Genomic DNA, 21,370 nt, shown 5'->3' on the forward strand with positions numbered 1-21,370 from the left:
GCTAAGCCCTCCTTGCGGTCCTGGGGTAAACCCCACTCGGTCACAAGGAACTGCTCTTCATGCTGCTCAGGTGCACTCTGCCAGCTGGCACACACCCTCACAGGTCCCAGGCCCCTCTTCCCATGTTCACACACAGGTCCACGCCCTGGCTCGGACCTCACGCCTCAGTACGTGTGTCTCTGAAAAATACACAGCACTGTTGTGGGTTTGTAAGAAGAGATTTACTTATTTCTATTGTTTGTTTTGTTTTTTAATTTCTGAGTCTCTGCTTGGTCTCTAAACACTTCCTCCAGTATATTCTGTCCTTCTTTTTGACGAGATGAATTCATGCTCATCATCTGTCCAGAATCTCTGCCTTCAACTAAGAGGCGAACTCACCGTCAGCTGTCTTCATTGGCCTTTCTCCTGGATCCCACAGGCTAGTGGGAAGGCCCTAAATTTAGGGTGCATCTCATTCCCAGTGGTGGCTCTGGTGTCAAAAAAGCCTTCTTCTGTGTCACTGAAAGTGGTGGGGCCTGAATTCCACCTGGTCTGAGAACAACTCCTTTCTTCGACTCTACCTTGGCATACCTTTGCCCACAATTGTTTTTTTAATTGAGACAGGGTCTCCCTATATTGCCCAGGCTGGTCTCGAACTCCTGGGCTCAAGCAATCTGCCCGCCTCAGCCTCCCAAAGTGCTGGGATTACTGGTGTGAGCCACTGAGCCCGGCCTGCCCACACTTTTATTTTTAACCTTCCAGAATCTTTGTTCCTTGCATGCTGCAGAGAGTTCGGTTTTATGATCCAGTCTGGAAGTCTTTTAAGAAGTAAGTGAGCCCATTTCCTCTTTCCAGATATGCTGGGCACAGTTAGAACACATTCATGTCTTGCTTGTTTCTATGGGCTTTCAGCCTTTCACTGTGAGGCAGAGGGGCTGCTGGATCTCCTGCTGTTGGGGACTCTGTCCTCGCCTATTGGCGGCCCTTTACGTGACCCGTCATCCTGCACGCCCACATGTAACGTCCCGGACACCTTTGCCCCTGCTTGTGCACACTGAAATCAGCCGGGATCCCCTCCCTCAACCGCCCCTCGAGCCCAGCTCTCATCAGCGGCATCATCTTCATGCTCTCCTTTGCTCATCAGCGGCATCATCTTCATGCTCTCCTTTGCTCCAGAACACACCTCAGCTTCTGCTCCCATCTGACTCAGCAGCTCTGGCTCACCAGTGTTGGGGATGAACTTACCCTCCTTTCTCCCTGCTCCTCCACTGCCCCTTCTGGTGGGGCAACATGCTGAGTACGCTGCTGCCACTGCCCATCCTGTTGCTGGAGCTTCACCTGATTCTGCTGGAGGCTTAGAGCTCATCTCTTAGCAGTTGACTCAGGAAGGACGTGTTCCTTTAATTCTCTATGCTCCAACCTGCATCTCTGTAGTCGTTACACCCAGAGAGTCACATGGCTGAATGGACACCCCTGGCTCATTCCATGGAGCCTACCCTGTCCGGGGCACTGGGTTCTGCCATGAAGAGCCTCCAGCTGGCCCTATTTCTCCCCTTAGAAGCAATTTAGGTTTTTTTTGTTTTGTTTTGCCTGCCTATCTACAGGATTCTTGGCTGCATCCAGTAATCCTATTTATGATGTTGCCCAATCTGACTCAGCCCCGCTGAACCACTCTCTGGCCTGCTTGAATGCACAGTGCCTCTCCTCAGCAGCCTCTGCCCAAGGCGCCACTCTCATCCTTCTCTCTTTCCTTCCTACCTTCCTTCTCTCTCTCTCTCCCAGGTTCTTTCAGCTGCACTCCGCTCACTCCCCACATCCACCCTCGTGCAGTCCTTGTGGTTCCTACTCTCTAGTGTGTTCTTGAGGTTTAGGCTTTGCTTAGAAAATAATTTTCTTTTCCTTGTTTCACTCCTGAGTTCTACAAGTTTCCAATCTAGCTCTCCTTTCTGCCTGGCTATCTCTGAATCCTCATATTCAAAAAATTTGTGATGAATATTAGGGTATAACTTTTATCTGCTTTGTGATAAAAATTTTTCTAAGTGGCTTTTCTCCATCTATAAGGAAGTTCTGCTGTTTTGGGTCAGGATTTTGTTTTAGAGACAGAATCTGTTGCCCAGGCTGGAGCACAATGGTACAGGACCTTGGCTCCCTGCAGCCTCAGCCTCCTGAGCTCAAGCGATCCTCCCACCTCAGCCTCCTGAGTAGCTGGGACAACAGGCACATGCCACTGTGCCCAGCTAATTTTTATTATTATTTTTTAGTAGAGACAAGGTCTTGCTGTGTTGCCCAGGCTGGTCTCAAACTCCAGGCTGGCCTTAAGCAGTACTCCTGCCTTGGTCTCCCAAAGTGCCGGGATTATAGGCACACGCCATTGCACCTGGCTGGGGTTTTCTTACATAACCTTTTCATCATTCTCTGAACAAGCTGGATTTCCTGGAGCGGGTACTGGCTGGATCCCAGGTTTGTCTCACTGCTGTCGGCTTGATGGAGGTCTCCTCACCACAGAACCCAAGTCTCTGTGGGCCCTCAGAGCCTTGGATCCCTTTCTCTCTGCCTTCCAGAATGTTGCCTTCCTTTTGGAAGGTGATCCTTTCAAAGATGCGTCATCTCTTCTTCTCAGGAACTCCCCATGCCTTCTTTTCCCACTGCTCCCTTTCAACTCTCAGCTCTGCTGGGAGCAGGCCCCCAGTGCTTGCTCTGGCTGCCAGGCCACACTCACACATCTCTGCACTCCCTGTGCTCAGGCGACACTGCAGGTCTCCAGCACTTTTCTCTGCTTGTTGGACTTCAGTGGACGGGTCTGTTTGTCCCATAGTTTCAGTGAAGATGTACTTTGTGTACATTTTTTGTTCTGGAAGTGAGCAGCTGCCATCTGCTACCAGAATCCTATGAATAGATTTGTTTGGCTGTGAATCACATTCTCTTAGTTTTTTCTTTGAACACTACCTTTAGGATCTTTCCAAACTGTCAGATGTGCATCTCATCTAATTCTTCCTCTCCATGCTGTCTCCTGTGTCTCCTCCACTCCAATAACTACAAACATTAAGACCTGTGGGAGCCTTTCCTTGTTGTTACTATGTACTAACCCTAATGTGAATCTTAGTCTTAACTTATACATTTAAACCACTTACATATATTGTGGTAATTGATATTTTGATTTTTTTTTTAATCTGTGCTTTCTAATTACTATTATTTCTCCTTCCCCCATCTTCCTCCCTCAGGTTCTACTAAATTGACTTTTCCTCACTCTCCTTTTTACCCTTTAATGGTGTGGAAGTTACACCTTCCACTTCTATTCATTTAGCAGTTTCTCATGTAGATGTCACATGTATACTGTGACGAAGTCTAAGGTTAATAAATCTCTTCCCTCCACCCTCACAAAACAAGCAGCTCACCCTGGCGTCACCACACTCCCGATGCTCCCTGTGACCGTCAGTGTTCAATGCCTCCTCCTTTTCATCTTCCTTCTTCCTGCCATACAGTCATCATCATCCACCATAATTTGACACAACCTGACTTATTTAAGACATATCCACACACCCACAAACTTGTCTGTTCACCTTTACTTCTTGGATCTCACACTTAACTTCTGACATTCAATGTTCTGCTTCCTAAAATATCTCATTATTTCGTTCAGCTAAATTATATTGATGGTCAGCTCTCTCCATCTTTGTCTGAAGTCATAGATAAGCAGGGCCCTAGAATGCGAGGTCTAGGGTTATGTTCCTTGGTGTGTAATTCTTTTAATATGCTGCCAATTTGGTTTGCAAGCACAGATGCTCCACTTGAACCTGTCCCAATTTCTCTCCCAGACAGTATCAAAGAACTGAAATTTCCCAGATCACCCATCCTGACAATAAGACACCAGACTGACTACCTGCTGCCTGTTGACCAACTCCTGTATAACCACTTGAGACAGCTGCGAAGACGGATTTGAGGCTAGTCTCCCGTCTGATGTCACCCACGTGAAAGCCCTTCTTCTCTGGCAATACTGACTGCCTCGGTGATTGGCTTTCCCTGTGGTGAGAAGGCAGACCTAGGCTGGAACCTCAGTGTCTGGCAACACTTACAATGGGGCTGTGTCCCAATAAACCCACTGTTAAGTTGGAAATTTTTTTTTTTTTTTTTTTTTTTGAGACAGAGTCTCACTCTGTCACCCAGGCTGCAATGCAATAGCGTGATCTCAGCTCACTGCAATCTCTGCCTCTTGGGTTCAAGCGATTCTCCTGCCTCAGCCTACTGAGTAGCTGGTATTACAGGCACCCACCACCCAGGCAGCTGGGATTACAGGCACGCCCAGCTAATTTTTGTATTTTTAGTAGAGATGGGGTTTCACCATATTGGCCAGGCTGGTCTCGAACTCCTGACCTTGTGATCTGCTGGCCTAGGCCTCTTAAAGTGCTGGGATTACAGGCATTAGCCACTGCACCCAGCCTAAATTGGAAATACCTTAAGTCACAAATGCATTTAATATACCTAATCTACCAAACATCCTAACTAGCCTGCCTACATTAAATGTGCTCAATTACACTGGCTTACAGTTGGGGAAAATCATCTAACATAAATTTGAATGTCCCATGTAATTTATCGAACCCTATACTGGAAGTGGAAAACAGAATGGTTGTATGGGTACAGCTTCCACTGAATGGGTATCATTCTCACGCCATCATAAAGTCAAAAAATCGTAAGGCAAACCGCCCTAAGTTAGGGGCAGCCTGTATTTTGGTGATTTTTCCATCAATGTTCATATGGGACATTGGTCTGTAGTCTTTTTTTTTTTTTTTTTTTTTGAGGCAGAGTCTCGCTCTGTCGCCCAGGCTGGAGTGCAGTGGCGCGATCTCGGCTCACTGCAAGCTCCGCCTACTGGGTTCACGCCGTTCTCCTGCCTCAGCCTCCCGAGTAGCTGGGACTACAGGCGCCCGCCACCTCGCCCGGCTAATTTTTTTGTATTTTTAGTAGAGATGGGGTTTCACCATGTTAGCCAGGATGGTCTCGATCTCCTGACCTCATGATCCGCCCGCCTCGGACTCCCAAAGTGCTGGGATTACAGGCTTGAGCCACCACGCCCGGCCTGTAGTTTTTCTTGGAGCGTCCCTGTCTGGCTTTGGTATCAGGGTAATGCTGGCCTCATGGCATGAGTTTGGAAATGTTCCCTCCTCTTTAGTTTTTCTGAAAGAGTTTCAGAAGGATTGGTATTAGTTCTTTTGTAAGTGTTTGGCACAATCTCGGCTCACTGCAACCTCCACCTCCCAGGTTCAAGAGGTTCTCTGCCTCAGCCTCTTGAGTAGCTGGGATCAGGCACAAGCCGCCACACCTGGCTAACTTTTGTGTTTTTAGTAGAGATGGGGTTTTACCACATTGGCCAGGTTGGTCTCGAACTCCTGATCTCAAGTGATCCACCCAACTCAGCCTCCCAAAGTGCCGAGATTAAAGGCGTGAGCCACCACGCCCAGCCTGTCAGGAGATTTTTAATTACTGAGTCAATCTCTTTACTAGTTACAAGTCTATTCTGATTTTCTATTTTTTTCATGACTTAGTCTTGGTAGTTTGTTTCTAGGAATTTGTCTATTTCATCTCGGTTATCCAATTTATTGGAGTACCGTTGTTCACAGTACTCTCTTATAATCCTTTTTTATTTCTGTAGAAGCAGTAATAATGTCTTCACACACCAGTTCTGATTTTAGTTATGTGAGTCTTTTCTCTTTTTTCCTAGTCCATCTAGTTAAAGGTTTGTCAATTTTATTGATCTTTTTAAAGAACCAACTTTTGGTTTCATCGATTTTCTTGAGTTTTCCAATTCTCTATATAATGTTATAACTTGAATTTATACAAGCTGAACTTTAATAACATAAAAACCCTGCTCCTTTACAGCTCTGTCCCCACCGTTTTCAGTCACTGATGTCACAAACTCACATCTTTATATACTGAGTGCCCTAAAACACAAGCTGGTAATTAATGAGTAAAACTAGTAATGCATGAGTAGCTTAAATTATACAGAAAACAAAATGTTAGAATTTACAAACTAAAATTAAAATACCAGCTTTTAAACTAGTAATTGTTTTATAAATGTATATCTCTCTTTTTTTTTTTTTGAGACGGAGTCTCGCTCTGTCGCCCGGGCTGGAGTGCAGTGGCCGGATCTCGGCTCACTGCAAGCTCCGCCTCCCGGGTTCCCGCCATTCTCCTGCCTCAGCCTCCCGTGTAGCTGGGACTACAGGCGCCCGCCACCTCACCCGGCTAGTTTTTTGTATTTTTTAGTAGAGATGGGGTTTCACCATGTTAACCAGGATGGTCTTGATCTCCTGACCTCGTGATCCGCCCGTCTCGGCCTCCCAAAGTGCTGGGATTACAGGCTTGAGCCACTCTCTTTTTTTTTTTTTTTTTTGAGACGGAGTCTCACTCTGTCGCCCAGGTTGGAGTGCAGTGGCATGATCTTGGCTCACTGCAAGCTCCGCCTCCCGGGTTCACGCCATTCTCCTGCCTCAGCCTCCTGAGTAGCTTGGACTACAGGCGCCCACCACCACACCCAGCTAATTTTTTAATATTTTTAGTAGAGATGGGGTTCCACCATGTTAGTCAGGATGGTCTCGATCTCCTGACCTCGTGATCTGCTCGCCTCGGCCTCCCAAAGTGCTGGGATTACAGGCGTGAGCCATCACGCCTGGCTCTAAATGTATGTCTCTTAAATCGTGTAGACAACAAACAAACGAATGGAGTTATAAACCACGTTACAACAATACAAACTTTTATAGCTGACCATGTATTTACTTTGAGATCTTTCTTCTTCATACAACTTGTAGTTACTGTATAATGTCCTTTCATTTCAACCTACAAGGCTTCTCTTCATTACCTCTCTTGACCATTACTTGCAGGGCGGGTCTAGTGCTAAAAAACTTCTTCAGCTTTTATCTGGGAATGTCTTAATTTCACCCTTACCTTTGAAAGACAGTTTTACTGCATGTAAGAGTCTTGGTTAACATTTTTTTTCTTCTTTTAGCACTTTGAATACATTGGCCCCCTGCCTGTAGGCCTTCAAAATTCCTGATGAGAAATGTGCTGATAATCTCCTTGAGGATCCCTTGTGGTATGGTGTAGCTTATTCCATCTTGAATTGTCATCCCCAGGTGTTAAGGGAGGAACCTGGTGGGAAGTGACTGGATCATGGGTCAGTTTCCTCCATGCCATCTCATGATAGTGAGTGAGTTCTCTCAAAATCTCACGGTTTTATAAATGGTAGTTTTTCTGGGGCTCTCACACACTTCTCTCCCGTGCCACCATGTACAAAGGTACCGTTCGCCTTCACCACGACTGTAAGTTTCCTGAGGCCTCCCCTGTGATGTGGAACTGAGAGTCATCGATTAAACCTCTTTCCTTTATGAATTACTCAGTCTTGGGTAGTATCTTTAAAGCAGTGTAAAAATAGACTAGTCCACCTTGTATGTAATTAGTAGCTTTCAAGATTCTTTGTCTGGTTTTCGAAAGTTTGATTATAACATGTCTCAATGTAGGTCTCTCTGAGTTCATCTTATCTGGAGTTCATTGAGCTTCTTTAGATGTTTATATTCATGTGTTTCATCAAACCTGGGAAGTTTTCAGCCATTATTTTTTCAAAAGTTGTCTCTGCCTCTTTCTCTCTTTACCATCTGGGACTCCCACAATAGATATGTTGGTCTGTTTGATGGTAGCCCACATGCCCCTTAGGCGCCGTTTACTTTTCTTCAATCTTCTTTTCTGTTTCTCAGGCTCAACAATTCTTTTTTGTTTGTTTCTCTTTATAGGTTTTCTATTTCTTCATTGATGCTGCCATTTTGTTCATACATGATTTTCTTGACTTTCTGCAGGTTTTCCTTTAGTTTTCTTAGCATCTTTAAGACAGATGTTTTAGAGTCTCTGTCCAGTAGATCTGTCATCCGGCCTTTCTTTTAGGGACAGTTTCTGTTTATTTTGTTTTCCCTTTAAATGGGCCATATTTTCCTGTCTCTTTGTAGGGTTTTTTTTGTTGTTGTTGTTGTTTTTCTGAACACTGGACAAGTGAGTCTAATAAGTCTAATAACGTGGTAACTCTAGAAATTAGATTCCTTCTCCCCTTGCCCTGGATTTGCTGTTTTTGTTATTTTTATTTATTGTTCTTATTTTCTTTTGATTGTTGCAGGCTGTTTCTATGCAGAGGATCAACCCAAGATGTAAATTTAAGGTCTTTCCAGATCTTTTTTGAGCCTGTACCTTTACCTGAGCATGCATAGTCACTTTCTAATTTTCTAAATTATCTACTTTTCCCCAAAGCTGTCTTTGAATGTCCTAGTCTTTTAATGTCTGGCTCCCAAAAGGGGAAAAACAGAAAAATGAAAGAGGAGGGCAATTGGTGCTGGCCCTTTAAATCCTCTTGAAGCTACATCAGCTGGAGGGGGAGGGGCTTGTAACAACTGAGGGAGGTGTAGTAACAACGGCAGCCCACCTCTTTGTCTGCACCTCTGTGATCAGAAGCAGCAATCAGGGATCCTGAGCACAGATACCCACTATTTGGAGAACAGGATCCTTCTTGCTCACCTTGCACACAGTTTGAGGGGTTCAGGGTGTGTTTATGGAGATACATATGGATATACGTATACACACACACATTTTTTCCCTGATCCTTTGAAAGTCAGTTACCGATATCTGACCTCTGACCCTAAACGCATCACAAGTCATTCTCTTTCGCAGCCACACCATCTTCCACACCTACAAAATTTAACATGAAGAAGAGCGTCTTGTCCAAATTAAAATTTTTCCCACTGCCCCCAAAAGCATACTTTATAGCTCCTCATCCCAGATTCAGGCTCTGATCAAGAAGCACACACTTCCTCTGGGTACTTCTTTAGTTACTCTCTTTTAACTCAGGATTCTTTTGTCCTTCATGACACTGACTTCCTTGAAAGGTCTAAGCCCCACGACCTGCAGTGATTGACACAGAGCCTAGTGCTCGCCCGGAGCAGGCTCCACTGGCCAGCGCTGCCCCACTACTGCAGGGGTAGGGGATTTAGCTTCACCAGGGACCACCTGACAAGGTCCCTGGAACCATTCTTATTTTCACAGCAGCCCTTTCTCTCTAGATCTCATCACATCTGTCTTCCATGAAATGTTCAACAATTTTTATCTGTGATCATTGTCTATCTGGTTTTCAAGCACTATTATTAATCTACTCTTTAATAGCCAGACTTTTCTACTAGATGACGAGCTTAAGGGCAACAAAAGGCAGAAACATGTATTCTATCTCCCTTCCTTTCAAAGACCACTCAGGCACTAAGGAGGCCACACTTCCCCAGCTGAAGTTATCCAGAAGCCAAAAGCCTGCTGTGTGAGGGAAAGGATGACATGCACCCCCACGGGGCTGTGGCCATTTAAGGAGCTGCCCTGGAAGGGCCCGGCAACACCTGTCAGGGTTGGGCATCAGGCCCAGAGCTGAGCACTCCAGATGCACTGTCTTTTATCCATGCCCACTTTTACACAAATCATCCCATCCTCCTTTTCCTGAGAATATTGATCCCTCTAGCACCTAGGTTCTAAAATGCTTAGAAACATGGGCTTCACACAAGCAACAACCAACCAAAAATGATTCTGCTACACAACAGAGAAGATGCTGAGACCTTATCCAAAGAGCACCAAAAATTAAAAAATAAAATACAATATTTTTGAAAAAACAAAAGAAGATGCTCAGACTTCCTCGTCTGTGTCCTCTCTACTTCCCTGCCCTGTTCTAAGGCTGCTTGGAACGCTCTGCATGCACACCCGGACAAGCAGAGCCTCAGGGTGCCTGAGTGCTGAGAGGTGGTTAGCCGTAGCCCTCTGGCGCAGCTGAAAGACATGCTGCACCTCAGAAGAAAACATGCAGATGTTTGAAAATAAGCAGCCAAGGAGAGAAATGTTGGCGCTGCCACAGGGCAAAGTCCAGTTCTACCGGTGACCATCAGGGCTCCAGGTCCAGGACACTGCAGAAGCTCACAGTGGGGTACCCTTCCACATTACCTTGTCTATAGTGAGCATGTAGAAGTGGGTGATGTCGTTCTCATGTGCGTGCTTGATTCTCGCCATGCACTCCTCCTCATCGATCAGCTCCCCGACGTACTCGTTAACAAATTCTCCCTGGAAATCACAAGAATGTGGCCATGACAAAAAGCGTGCTGACCAATCCTCAGTGTCGGGGCTCAAGACTCCCTATCGTGATCACTTAGAACGGGCACCACACACATCAGCATATCTCCATGGAGGGCGCATACAAAGTCTTCATAAATTAAGTTCAAAGGATCTCAGACATATCTGTATGTAAAGGTTGCCAATGAAAAATGTATTAAGTATTCATGAAGTGGCAACACGCCAACCCTTGCTTCTTACATGACCTTGTCTCAGGAGGGCTGTCTGATAACCAAGCTTCTACATAACCCACTTTACACAGTGATCTCTACAAGAGAAAAAATGGCTACAAAGTATCTGACAGGACATACAGCAAGTCTGGGTGAACCAGCAGTCAGGCAGGTGAGGAACAAGGATGCTGGGGAGGTGTTTCTAAGCAACCTTTTGTGCTGTTGTTGGAACTGGCACCAGGCTTATGAACTCTCTGTGCTGGATCAGTCCTGGTATGGACCTGGGGTCTGAGACCACCCACCCCTAGGCCATGCCAAAACACATCAGGGTCAGCAGTTCCACATGTCTCTTAGTCCCTGGATGTCCTTGGGATGTAGTCTGGGAGCAGATGCAGGAGGTCAGCAGTCCTGGTGTCTACCAACAGCTTGGTCCTAGACTGTGCCAGGACCACCCCTCACAAGAGCAATCTCCTTACGCCTGCCTGGTGAGTGCTCCCAAGCACCTGGCTGCTAGCCCAGAGGAAAATGGGTCACTTCACGAATCTTCCATTTCATAAAAATAACCATCAAAATTCTGACATAAGGCATGCTTTAAGGGAATGTATGAGTTTTAGCAGATATCTTTCATGTAACATTTTAAAATATTCAATTGTAATAATTCAATTCAAAAAAATATTTCAGGTCAGGCACCAAGGCTCTTGCCTATAATCCCAGTGCTTTGGGAGGCCTAGGCAGGAGGATGGTTTGGGGCCAGGAGTTTGAAATCAGCCTAAGCAACATAGCAAGACCCCATCTCCAAAAAATAAAATTATTAGGGCATGGTTGTCTATGCCTGTAGTCCCAGCTGCTTGGGAAGCTGAGGTGGGAGGATGGCTTGAGCCCAGGATTCTGAGGCTGCAGTGAACTACAATCATGCCACTGCCCTCCGGTCTAGATGATAGAGAGACCCTGTCTCAAAACAAAAACAAAAATCTTTTTTTCCAAAAAATACCATTCTCACATGAATACAAAACCACCACAAGCAAACCTAAGTCTAATTCCCAGTGAACCGTAATTTCTCAAAAGCAGGGGAGGCGATAAGGGCACATACCTTTCTGATGTCCCTCTTGGCGACCAGGCCCCACCCTTTGCCATCTGTCTTGATGATCTTGGTCTCTGGGTACTGGCGCTTGGTGAAGCACTGGTTCTGGCAGAACTCGCCTGCGGGACACACCTGCGGGTGGCACTCAAACATCAGCATCCTGTTCAGACACTCTGAATCAAAGCCACAAGGATTCTCATCTGTGGGCTTGCAGTTGCACTTAGGGATTTCTGAAATATCCGCTGTGTAGATCTGGACTTTCCCGTAAGGCTTATTCACCTGCAGGGAAGGAGTAAGCTGTCTTGGCCCACAAACGAATGAAGAGCCTTCCAGATACCCTGGCACGCCCACCACGGCCTCTCCTTACCCAGCCTCCAGGTGTCCTTTTAGAAAGTTTCAGAGGCCTGACTGGGACACACTCCTCAGAACAGCCCTCCCCAGATCCCAGAGGAGCTCTCCTCTGCCTTCTTAGCACAGGAGGCAGGCAGGGCAACCCAATGCCCTCTCACGTTATTTTATCTTAGTGTCTGTGGCTCCTCGTTGATGAACAAGAGCTGACACATATCCAGTCAGGCCATTGTAAGATGAAGAGAGAAAACGCATGTTGACTGCTTAGTACACTGCAGGGTGTCCAGTAAACACTGGGTAAGAGCTCTTCTGAGCAGCTTCCCGACCCATCTCTCTGACTCTTCCTTTACCAAGCACCAGCAGTGAGCCACATGGGAGGCCACCCCAGGGGGAGCAGTGCTGGGCAGGGGGGCACACCCTCTGCTCTCATGACCTTGTGGTTTATCATTAGTGAAAGACAAGCAACCAAATAATAAAGCAGTAGAGATAGCTGAAAATCCGCTGGGGTAGAAATGCACAATCTTAGGAAAGAGGTGGCGAAAGACACCCCTTTCGGTGCTGTGGTGTGACAAACTGTACCCTTCGGAGAACAATCTGGGAATATTCCCCAAGAATCTAAACATTTCAGGCTCTCTGACCCTGTGATTCTGTTTCTGGGAATCCATCCCAAAGAAAATACTATATAAAGATGAATACAGAGTGCTTTCTTTACACACAAAGATATTGACTGCAGCCCACATTTTACAAGCAAAGGCAGAGCGAGCACTTGACTTCCGGCACACTGATCACAAACACTCGTCACAAACGGCCACAAGGCTCCTGGGGATGCGGCCCAAGAGGCACCAGCTCTGAGCACAGGCAGCCCTGAGGGGCCTGGAGCTCTCACAGAGCCCTGCCCTGGCCGCACTTCCTCCTGCTCTCCTGCTGGGGCTCTGGAGCTCACTAGAATAAACACAGAACTGGCAAGCCCCCCACCCCACACCCCGCCTTGGTCTCTGAGGTAGAGGATCTATGCCTTTGGGGCTCGGTCACTGAGCCCCGCTCCCATATGACTGACTCCCAGCACTTAGCAACAGCCTGGTGGAGGTGGGAGGCTCATCCCTCAGCTCCTCCTGCTCCAAGCAGCCTGGTCAGGACTGTCACCCCAACCCCTTTGCTAGCTACCAAGCCAAGCCTCATGCTCCAAGGTGGAACCAAGAACCCCCATGCAGATCCCCCCATGCCATTTGCTCATGGTCTCTTGCGTGGCCATCCATGCCAGGCACCACAGATCCTGGCTGGTGACAGTCCTCTCCCCAGCCATAGCCTGGGTGTGCCTGAGAACCGCTCACAGCCCCTGGGGAAAACTCCCTCCACACGCGTGCACGCAGCTCCCACACGCCACCTTGATGTGCTTGTATGGTGGGGGCTTGCGCTCACTCTCCTGTGTTTCTCGGGCTTCCCTCTGAAGCTTAATTTCACGAAAACGAGCTTCAGCTTCTTGCAGTGCTAAAAAGTCAATGAAATATGAGTAAAGATTTTAGTAAATAAAGGTAACTACTTTCAAGCTCCATATTTTTATAGTTCACTCTAAACTTTCAATGTTAAGTATTAGTTTCTGGTTCCCATAAAACTAGACTCTATGAACAACTGTCAGTGGGCAGGTATTTTTAAATGCGGCCAAGTGTGTGAGGCAGAGGAGTGCTCAGAGAACAGCCATCACCTCTCTACAAGGCAGGCCCAGGGCGGAGTTCTATCAGGAGCTCCCTGTCCTCCACTATGGCCTAAGGACAAAGCACCAGGGTCAAAGCCTGGGACTTGCTGTTCTCAGACAGAAAATAAAAATGCACCTGAGGCCAGGTGCAGTGGCTCACGCCTGTACGCCTGTAATCCCAGCACTTTGGGAGGCCGAGGCAGGCGGATCACCTGAGGTCAGGAGTTCAAGACCAGCCTGGCCAACATGCTAAAACCCTGTTCTCTACCAAAAAAAAATTAGCCAGGCATGATGGCAGGTGCCTGTGGTCCCAGCTACTTGGGAGGCTGAGGCAGGAGAATTGCTTGAACCCAGGAGGTGGAGGTTGCAGTGAGCCGAGATCACACCATTGCACTCCAGCCTGGGCCACAGAGCAAGACTCCGTCTCAAAACAAAAAACAAAAAACAAAACATGCAGCTGAGCTCCTCTTGAAGCGAAAGGGGCTCTGAGAGATGAACCACAGGCTCAAGCAAGAATAGAGGAAACACAAACCCCTACAATCCGTCCTGAGAAGGAGGCCAGTCCTATGTCAACGCTGGACGTGTCCTGTGGTCTGCCCTGTTTCTGCGGCTGCAAGTCAGCCACAAAGGGGTCTGGCACTACAGGACACCCACATCCATAGTCAGGAGACTTCGCCGACGGTCGCACCAAATACATCAGGCCACCTCTCAATTTCGTCTTGCCCTCTTAATAATTTTTAAAACTCTTTCAATGCCTACCTGTTCTTTATGAGGCCTCTGGGTGCCCACCATGCACTCCTACCACTCAGTGCAGCCTGCAAAGCTTTTGGCAGCACGGAGCTAACAGAGCTTTAAATGCGTGGGTCGCCGCCTGCAGCCATATAGGAGCAAGCACTGACCTGGCTGCAACCCTGGGTTTTCCCTGCTGGCCTCATTCTCTCTCAACCTGTGTCATAAACACCAGTTCCTCCAGTGAGGGGTCACACCCCATCCTGCCTCCCGCAAACGTGGGTCGCCAGCCGGCCATGCCACGTCGTTGCTCCTGCCTCCCCGCAGCTGGGGAATCAGAGGCCAAGCACCTTGTCTGCTTGACCACCCGATTCCTCATGCGCTGAAAGGTAAAGTGAGCCCCCAAGAGCCCGCTGCACAAGGTCCAGACAACAGGACCCTTCCTTCAGATCTGCATTTTACATAAAGGCAAGCCATGGAACATTTCTGTAAATTAGTACTAAAAATAATTTCTGAATAATAGGTTTACAGAATTTTAATGAAATTAATCACAAACCAATGTTACAAAAGTTATCAGTGTATCTTACTGTATGCTTAACAAATAAACCAGACTGCAAACTTTTCCCTAATTTAAAAATACAGATTGAATGTGTAGTCCAGTATTTTCTACAAAGATAAAATTTTTAAAAATAGAAATTAGGGGTAAGAAAATGCACGAGAGTGCTGTCTCACTCTCTATCTGAAAATCTCCGTACCGTTTTTGAAGACTCTTCCGATCCCTCTGACCCCCTGGTAGCGGCTGCCCCGGTCCCCCTCCATGTACGGGAACACTCGCGCCTGATGCGTCCAGTAATAATCTTTAGACCCAAAGAAAAACACAGGGAATTCTCCAATCTCGTGCTTCATTTTCTGAATATTTGGGGGAACATTTTTGGGATGGCAAACTTCTGCCGGCCACCATCTATTATAAATATTAAAAACAGGATTCACAGACTCCTCAGAGAGAGCGACAATAATTTCAATACTTTAAGTACTGTAAAGCGAACACATGTGAACAGAAAAAACATAAAAGCATACGATTCTATGTCTCACACCTGTAGTTCCCAAGTTTCACCCAAATGATATCCTGGAAGTGCAGCTTCTTCCCAGCCCTGCAGTCATTGCAGAACCAGCTGCCGTCAGGCATCTCGATGTTCAGGCAGTCAGGGTGGAAGGCTGCTGGGCAGGACTCGCAGCACAGAAGGCTCCCCCCTGCAAGAGGAGGGCGAGGCAGCCAGGCTTAGCCTGTCTGTTATGGCTCAGCCCAGATTCAGTGCTTCACAATCTACAGCTATTACAGCCTTAACTTATAAACATCAGTTTAAAAACAGCGATCTGTACATTAGCACAAAAGCAAACGTCATTTTCACCACAAATAATTTCCTGTATGTTTGCGAAATGATTGCAATTAATTTAGAACTACTGCAACATACTATGAATGTGAAGACGCAGAGAACACTGTCAACATCAGTGAACACAGCACAGACAAGGAATGAACCTGCCTTGACACGTGGCTCCTGGGAGTGTGAGGCGTGTGCCGCAGACACCCCCAGGCCCCTCACCTTTGGAGCACACAAAGCACCAGCTCACGTTGACGTGGGCGTGGTGTCGCTTCCCCTTCCGAGCAGTGAAGTGGGCAGTGCAGATGATGCTGTTGGAGGCGATCACTGAGCATCCTGCTGCCAGACAAGCATCCCCGCTGTGATAGGCAACGGGGCAGCGGACACACCGCATCATTTTACCTGAAGGCAAAGAAACACACCCTGAGGACCCCGAACATTGACTCCAATCACAGTGAAAAGAGCAATTAATAATTACTCAGCCTCCATGAATTTGAAAAGTTAATGCTAAAATGAAATGGAGGTATTTGATTTTAAAAAAGCTTTCAGAGCAAAGGTGCTTCAAAACAATGTTTGAGAAAATGGTCATACATCTAAAAATGCTGTGTTTTTTGAGCCTGGGCACTGCAGGCATCTGGGGCATGTGGGCAGCCATCCTAGGCATTGTGCAGTGTTGAGCAGCACCCTTGGCCTCTACTCACTAGATCCCCAAAATATCCCCAGACATTGCCAAATGTCCCCTGGAGGACAAAATTGCCCCTGATAAAGAACCACTGGTGTCAAGAAGTACAGACAACCTGCCACCCTCATCCCACACACCTAACATTAGATAATCCAAATGTAATTTAATATAAAGATGTTTTCTTACATATAATGGGCCATTAAAACCAGAGCAAACAGGTTGGGCGTGGTGGCTCATGCCTGTAATCCCAACACTTTGGGAGGCCCAGGTAGGAGGATTTTTTGAACCCAAGAGTTCAAGACCAGCCTGGGCAACACAACAGAGAGACCTCGTCTCTACAAAAAAATAAACAAAATTAGCCAAGCATCGTGGTCCACACCAGGTGGGAGGATCACCTGAGCCTGGGAGGTCAAGGCTACAGTGAGCCGTTATCACGCCACTGCATTCTAGCTTCAGCAACAGGAGACCCTGTCTCAAAAAAAAGAAAAGAGGTCAGAGCAGTGGCCTAATAGTTCAAGACCAGCCTGGGCAACATGGTGAAACCTCATCTCTACAAAAAAATATAAAAATAGGCCAGGCGCGGTGGTTCACGCCTGTAATCCCAGCACTTTGAGAGGCTGAGGCAGGTGGATCACCTGAGGTCAGGAGTTCAAGACCAGCCTGACCAACATGACGAAACCCTGTCTCTACTAAAAATACAAAAATTAGCCAGGTATGGTGGCGCGTGCCTGTAATCCCAGCTACTGGGGGGCTGAGGTAGGAGGATCGCTTGAACCTGGGAGGCGGAGGTGGCAGTGAGCTGACATCGTACCACTGTACTCCAGCCTGGGCAACAGAGGGAGATTCCATCTCAAAAAAAAAAAAAAAAAATTACAAAAATCAGCCAGGTGTGGTGGCATGTGCCTGTAGTCCCAGCTACTCAAGAGGCTGAGGCAGGAGGACGGCTTGAGCCTGGGAGGTCAAGGAAGTAGTGAGCTGTGATCGCACTGCACTCCAGCCTGGGTAACAGAGCGAGACTCTCTCTATGAAGGGGGGAAAAAAAAAAAAAAGCCAGGACAAACAAAATCTATCAAAATGGTCCAAAGGTTGCCCCTCTCCTAAAGTTAAGTATCTTTAGGGTGATATTTAGGATGGAAAGAAGAAAAAGGGGGACAGGTCCTTTGTCAAAGAAAACCCAACCCAGCTGACGTCCAGTTAGTCACTCAAGATAATTAATGCTCTTTGGTGACAATTCCAAGAGCCCACCTTCCCAAGTGCCCATGGGCCTGCATCTGAATCCACAGCAAGGCTGCACAGGTGCACCTGTACCTTTTGACGGCCTTGGGTTTGAAGGGTTGGAAGCGTGGCAGCTCACACAGCTGTGAAGGGGGCAGCGGAAACCTCGGCTCTCAAATACAGTCAGAGGGTATTTTTTCACACAAGCCTCATGGTAAAATTTTCCACACTGAGTTACCACACAGCGCTTAACATCTGTCTTGCTCTCTTTACACACGAAACACGAGTGAATCCCTAACAAAAAGTTAAAGAAGGGGTGGAGAGAGAGGTGCAAAGAACAAGAATTAAATTGCAGTTCTGAGCCACTAAAATCAAGCAGCTCCTCTTCAGAGACAGCCACGTTGCTAAAGCACCTGGCCCTGTTTCCAACCTTGCTCACTAGTCCAAGCATTCTCCAGCAAAAAGATCCAGCCATCAAAGATTACCTTGCTGCAATCTGAGCTCCAGCTTCACCTGAAATACAGGAGAATCTTACTAGGCAGCCTGGCTGGGAAGGCCCAGTCTAACCGGCAAGAAGCTTGAAGGAAGGGGCTCCTATGAAAAGAGGCCTTTCCTCCTCGAGAGCAGCTGGCCAGTGGTGGAGCCATCACTCATGATTCTGGGCTGGCAGACAGACACTCCCAGAAGTGAGGTGCTGCTGTGGGACTGCCACGGCCTGGGAGACTCTCCACGTGTCTTCCCGACCCAGGAAGTTTTCTGACATGAGCTAGGAGACTCCTTGGGCCCAGTGAGTAGGCAGGAAGGGCCATGGCCATGGCTGTGCAGCTGTCCTCTCATCATTCTCATAGACCCCAGACTGTGCCAGGCGACACCTGATGCGGTAACATGGAGGCAGAACAACAGTACTGACAACTCAGGACAAGCCTGGAGCTGTTCTTTCTGTTGAAACTGAGGCTCAAGGTGACACTGTGTCTTCGTAAAGAACTCTATGTTCCTATGGACTTCAGTGTTCGGTGACCAACCAGGTTACCCGTACCCTTAACGCGACACTGTCTGAGCGGCAGTGCCCTGTGGTGGCCGCCTCACATACAGCACAGGCTCAGGCCAGCCCACAGGATGAAAAGCCCATGACCTATCATCCCGCCCCACCCTGCCCGCCACCTGATGGAAAGGTACCAAGGGGGCACATATGATTGAAATCAGAGCAAACCCTGCAGCCACTGAGAGGTGGGTACACCTGCCAGGTGTGGGCTGCAAGCTCCAGAGAGGGCCAGGTGGTAGAGATGGGGAGGGAGCTTGTCCACTGCAGGCACCTCAGGGCAGGACTTTGTGCAGGGGGTTGCAGGAGCAGGTGGCCAGCCAAGCTGCAGAGCTGCCCGCCCGTGGGAACTTGCCTGAGGCACACTCGCTGCAGGTGAACCTCCCTTCTGGCCTCCGGGAAAGCCCAAGGCAGGCGAGGTGGAAAGCTCCGCAGCAGGGTCCTTCACAGAGCAGGAGGCTGCCTGGCTTCTCACACAGCTGCGGGGGCAGAGCAGGCGGGTAAGCAGCGCCCAGCAGTCCCTTCTGCACCTCTTACCACAAGGTAAGCCGTCTGCTTCTGTCTCCAGTAGCAGAAAATCCCATTTTGCTACTCAAGGATATATAACAACATGCATGGGCAAACGTCTGGCCCAAACAGAACGAACAAATACAGTATCAGATTAAAACCAGATGACTGTTACAGAAAGAGGCCAGTCCTTAGCAATGGCAAAGGAAATAACAGGATCACAACCCTGAAGGATACATCCAAGATATTTTAAATCAGATTTGAAAATCAACAGAAATCAAAGGCATCCTAATCCAGATGGCAGGTGCCACGCTGAGTGCAGGCAGTATTCACACTTCCCTCATCAACTGCCTGGCATGGAAGCTCCCATGCCATCTTCAGCTGACGGATGGGGCAGGACTGAAGCACAGAGGGTAGGTGGCCTGGCTGGTGTCCTGGGGGCAGACACAGGTCTAGTGATGGCCCCCTCAGCCCACAGCCTAGCCTGTCTGGTGTGCGTGTCATCAGTGAAGCTAAAACAGGCCTAGCACCTCGGCTTTTCCAACAGGAACTTTATGTATGTGTGTGTGTGGATTACATGTGTATACAAATCTCATCCTACATGCGAATTATGGATGTTAATGGAGGCAACTTAATCCCAGGATTCCACCGGCAGTCAGTCTGACCCCTTCAGAACAGAGATCAGTGAGTGATGGTGAGATTGGGGAAGGGGTCTAGAGGGAAGAGAGAAGACACTATAAATTCGCTCTGCATACCGGGGCCCCAGTCAGACACCAGCACAGACACAGCGGATGCTGCCTTCCCCTCACCTGGCACACGTACTCCTTTTTGGCAGTAACTCCTCGCTCAGACTTTTTGGATGAGACAGACACTTCAGTTTGTGTTTCATCTGCACTTTCATATGGGGACTCCGAGGGCTCGTCTCCCGGGCTGTCCGAGACCTAGAGATGAAGGAGGCGGATGACAGTTCACTAGTCGCAGAACACAGTGGGTGGCCACGCCCTGCAGGCAGGCTCGTCCCGCCCAACTCCACCACCCTCCAGTCTTTCTCAGCACTGGCCTGTATTGCCAGTGATTTCACAGTGGAACCATCATGAACTGGTTTTTGTGATAATATAACCCGTAATTAGACTATGTAGAAAATTCAAAAATGGACTTTATTCTACCTAGTATTTAGCATATATATGCATATAAGAGGCATATTCCTTAAAATGAAGGAAGTGTTATGAACATCCAATTTGCTCTAGTAGGTGAACTAAGACAGGCTTTGGGAACAAGAATCTTGGCCCTTCTTACCTAGTCTGTTCAGGTTCTACTACTCTAAGGTGGGAGAAACATGCTAACACCAAACGAACGTGTAAAGGAACCACAGATGAAGGAAGTGTCAGCCTCATCAGGTGACCATGCTGTCCAGCTGCCTCCGGGGCGGAGACCATGTGTCCTTCCAAGTATGTGCCTATGCGGGGGTGCAGTCAGGAGAGTCTTCCGGACTCACACCACAGGCTGACCGTTCGGTTTCTCTTCTTTCTCCCATTGCCTATTTTTCCTGGTATTTCACAGTTCACTTGTTCTCCCCACCAGAGAAGTGAGGTGGGCAAAGGCAAGGTAAAATCTACCTACTTGATTCACATCTGAGTCTATAGGTAAAAGGTCTGGGATAGAGGCATGGAATCCCTGAGCGAGTGGAATGGCTCGCAGGTTCTATCTCTTCTGTCTCTGTCTCCCCTTCATTTAACAGAAATCACTGAAGACCAGGCTGAAGCCTCACCCTCATGAACACAGCGTTTCACCCTCACCTGACAAGCAGCATCAACAAATGTTTAAATGAATAAAATAGAGAATCTTCTTGTCTGTCAAATCAAGTGTTTAAAAAATTTGGTTTTTATTTGATGTTAGGTAAGTAAGTGTTGAACACTGAATTTTGGAGATGAAACAGAGCAAAAGCGTAAACTACATTTCCTGTACACCTCAATCATCACAGAAACAAGTAATCATGTTATCGGCTTGCTGTTTGCCAATGAACACAAAGTTAGAAATTGGAATTGGGCCACATTAAAAAATAAAAGCCAACCCCACCAGGGACTCTGACCAATCCTGTGACCTTATCAATGAGCTTTTCCACATTTAGCTGACATTACAGGGAGCGATGGAAGAAAAACAAATTAAAAACAAACACAGAAGTGTTTGCTGACTTCAGAGTAATGTTAGAGTGGGCTTTTTTTTCCCCCTCCAGACCGAGTCTTGCTCTGTCGCCCAGGCTGGAGTGTAGTGGCGCAATCTCAGCTCACTGCAACCTCCGCCTCCTGGGTTCAGGCGATTCTCCTGCCTCAGCCTCCTGAGTAGCTGGGACTACAGGCGCCTGCCAACAAGCCTGGCTAATT

General features: G+C 47.6%; 1 protein-coding gene across 6 annotated transcripts in view; it reads right to left on the bottom strand.

Annotated features, from left to right (window-relative positions):
- Positions 1-21,370, bottom strand: part of NSD2 (nuclear receptor binding SET domain protein 2) — a 113,385-nt gene that overhangs the window by 10,868 nt on the left and 81,147 nt on the right. For all 6 annotated transcript variants that reach the window (XM_031664786.1, XM_031664788.1, XM_031664787.1 and 3 more), the window contains 9 exons: positions 19,799-19,930; positions 18,838-18,961; positions 17,537-17,737; positions 15,769-15,948; positions 15,262-15,418; positions 14,923-15,128; positions 13,130-13,233; positions 11,407-11,676; positions 9,982-10,098 (listed from right to left, as the gene is read on the bottom strand). In XM_031664786.1, the coding sequence (XP_031520646.1) occupies positions 9,982-10,098; positions 11,407-11,676; positions 13,130-13,233; positions 14,923-15,128; positions 15,262-15,418; positions 15,769-15,948; positions 17,537-17,737; positions 18,838-18,961; positions 19,799-19,930 (1,491 nt within the window). The remainder of the gene's footprint in view (positions 1-9,981; positions 10,099-11,406; positions 11,677-13,129; positions 13,234-14,922; positions 15,129-15,261; positions 15,419-15,768; positions 15,949-17,536; positions 17,738-18,837; positions 18,962-19,798; positions 19,931-21,370) is intronic.

This window comes from Papio anubis, chromosome 3 (genome assembly GCF_008728515.1).
Source record: "Papio anubis isolate 15944 chromosome 3, Panubis1.0, whole genome shotgun sequence".
Classification (NCBI taxonomy): domain Eukaryota; kingdom Metazoa; phylum Chordata; class Mammalia; order Primates; family Cercopithecidae; genus Papio; species Papio anubis.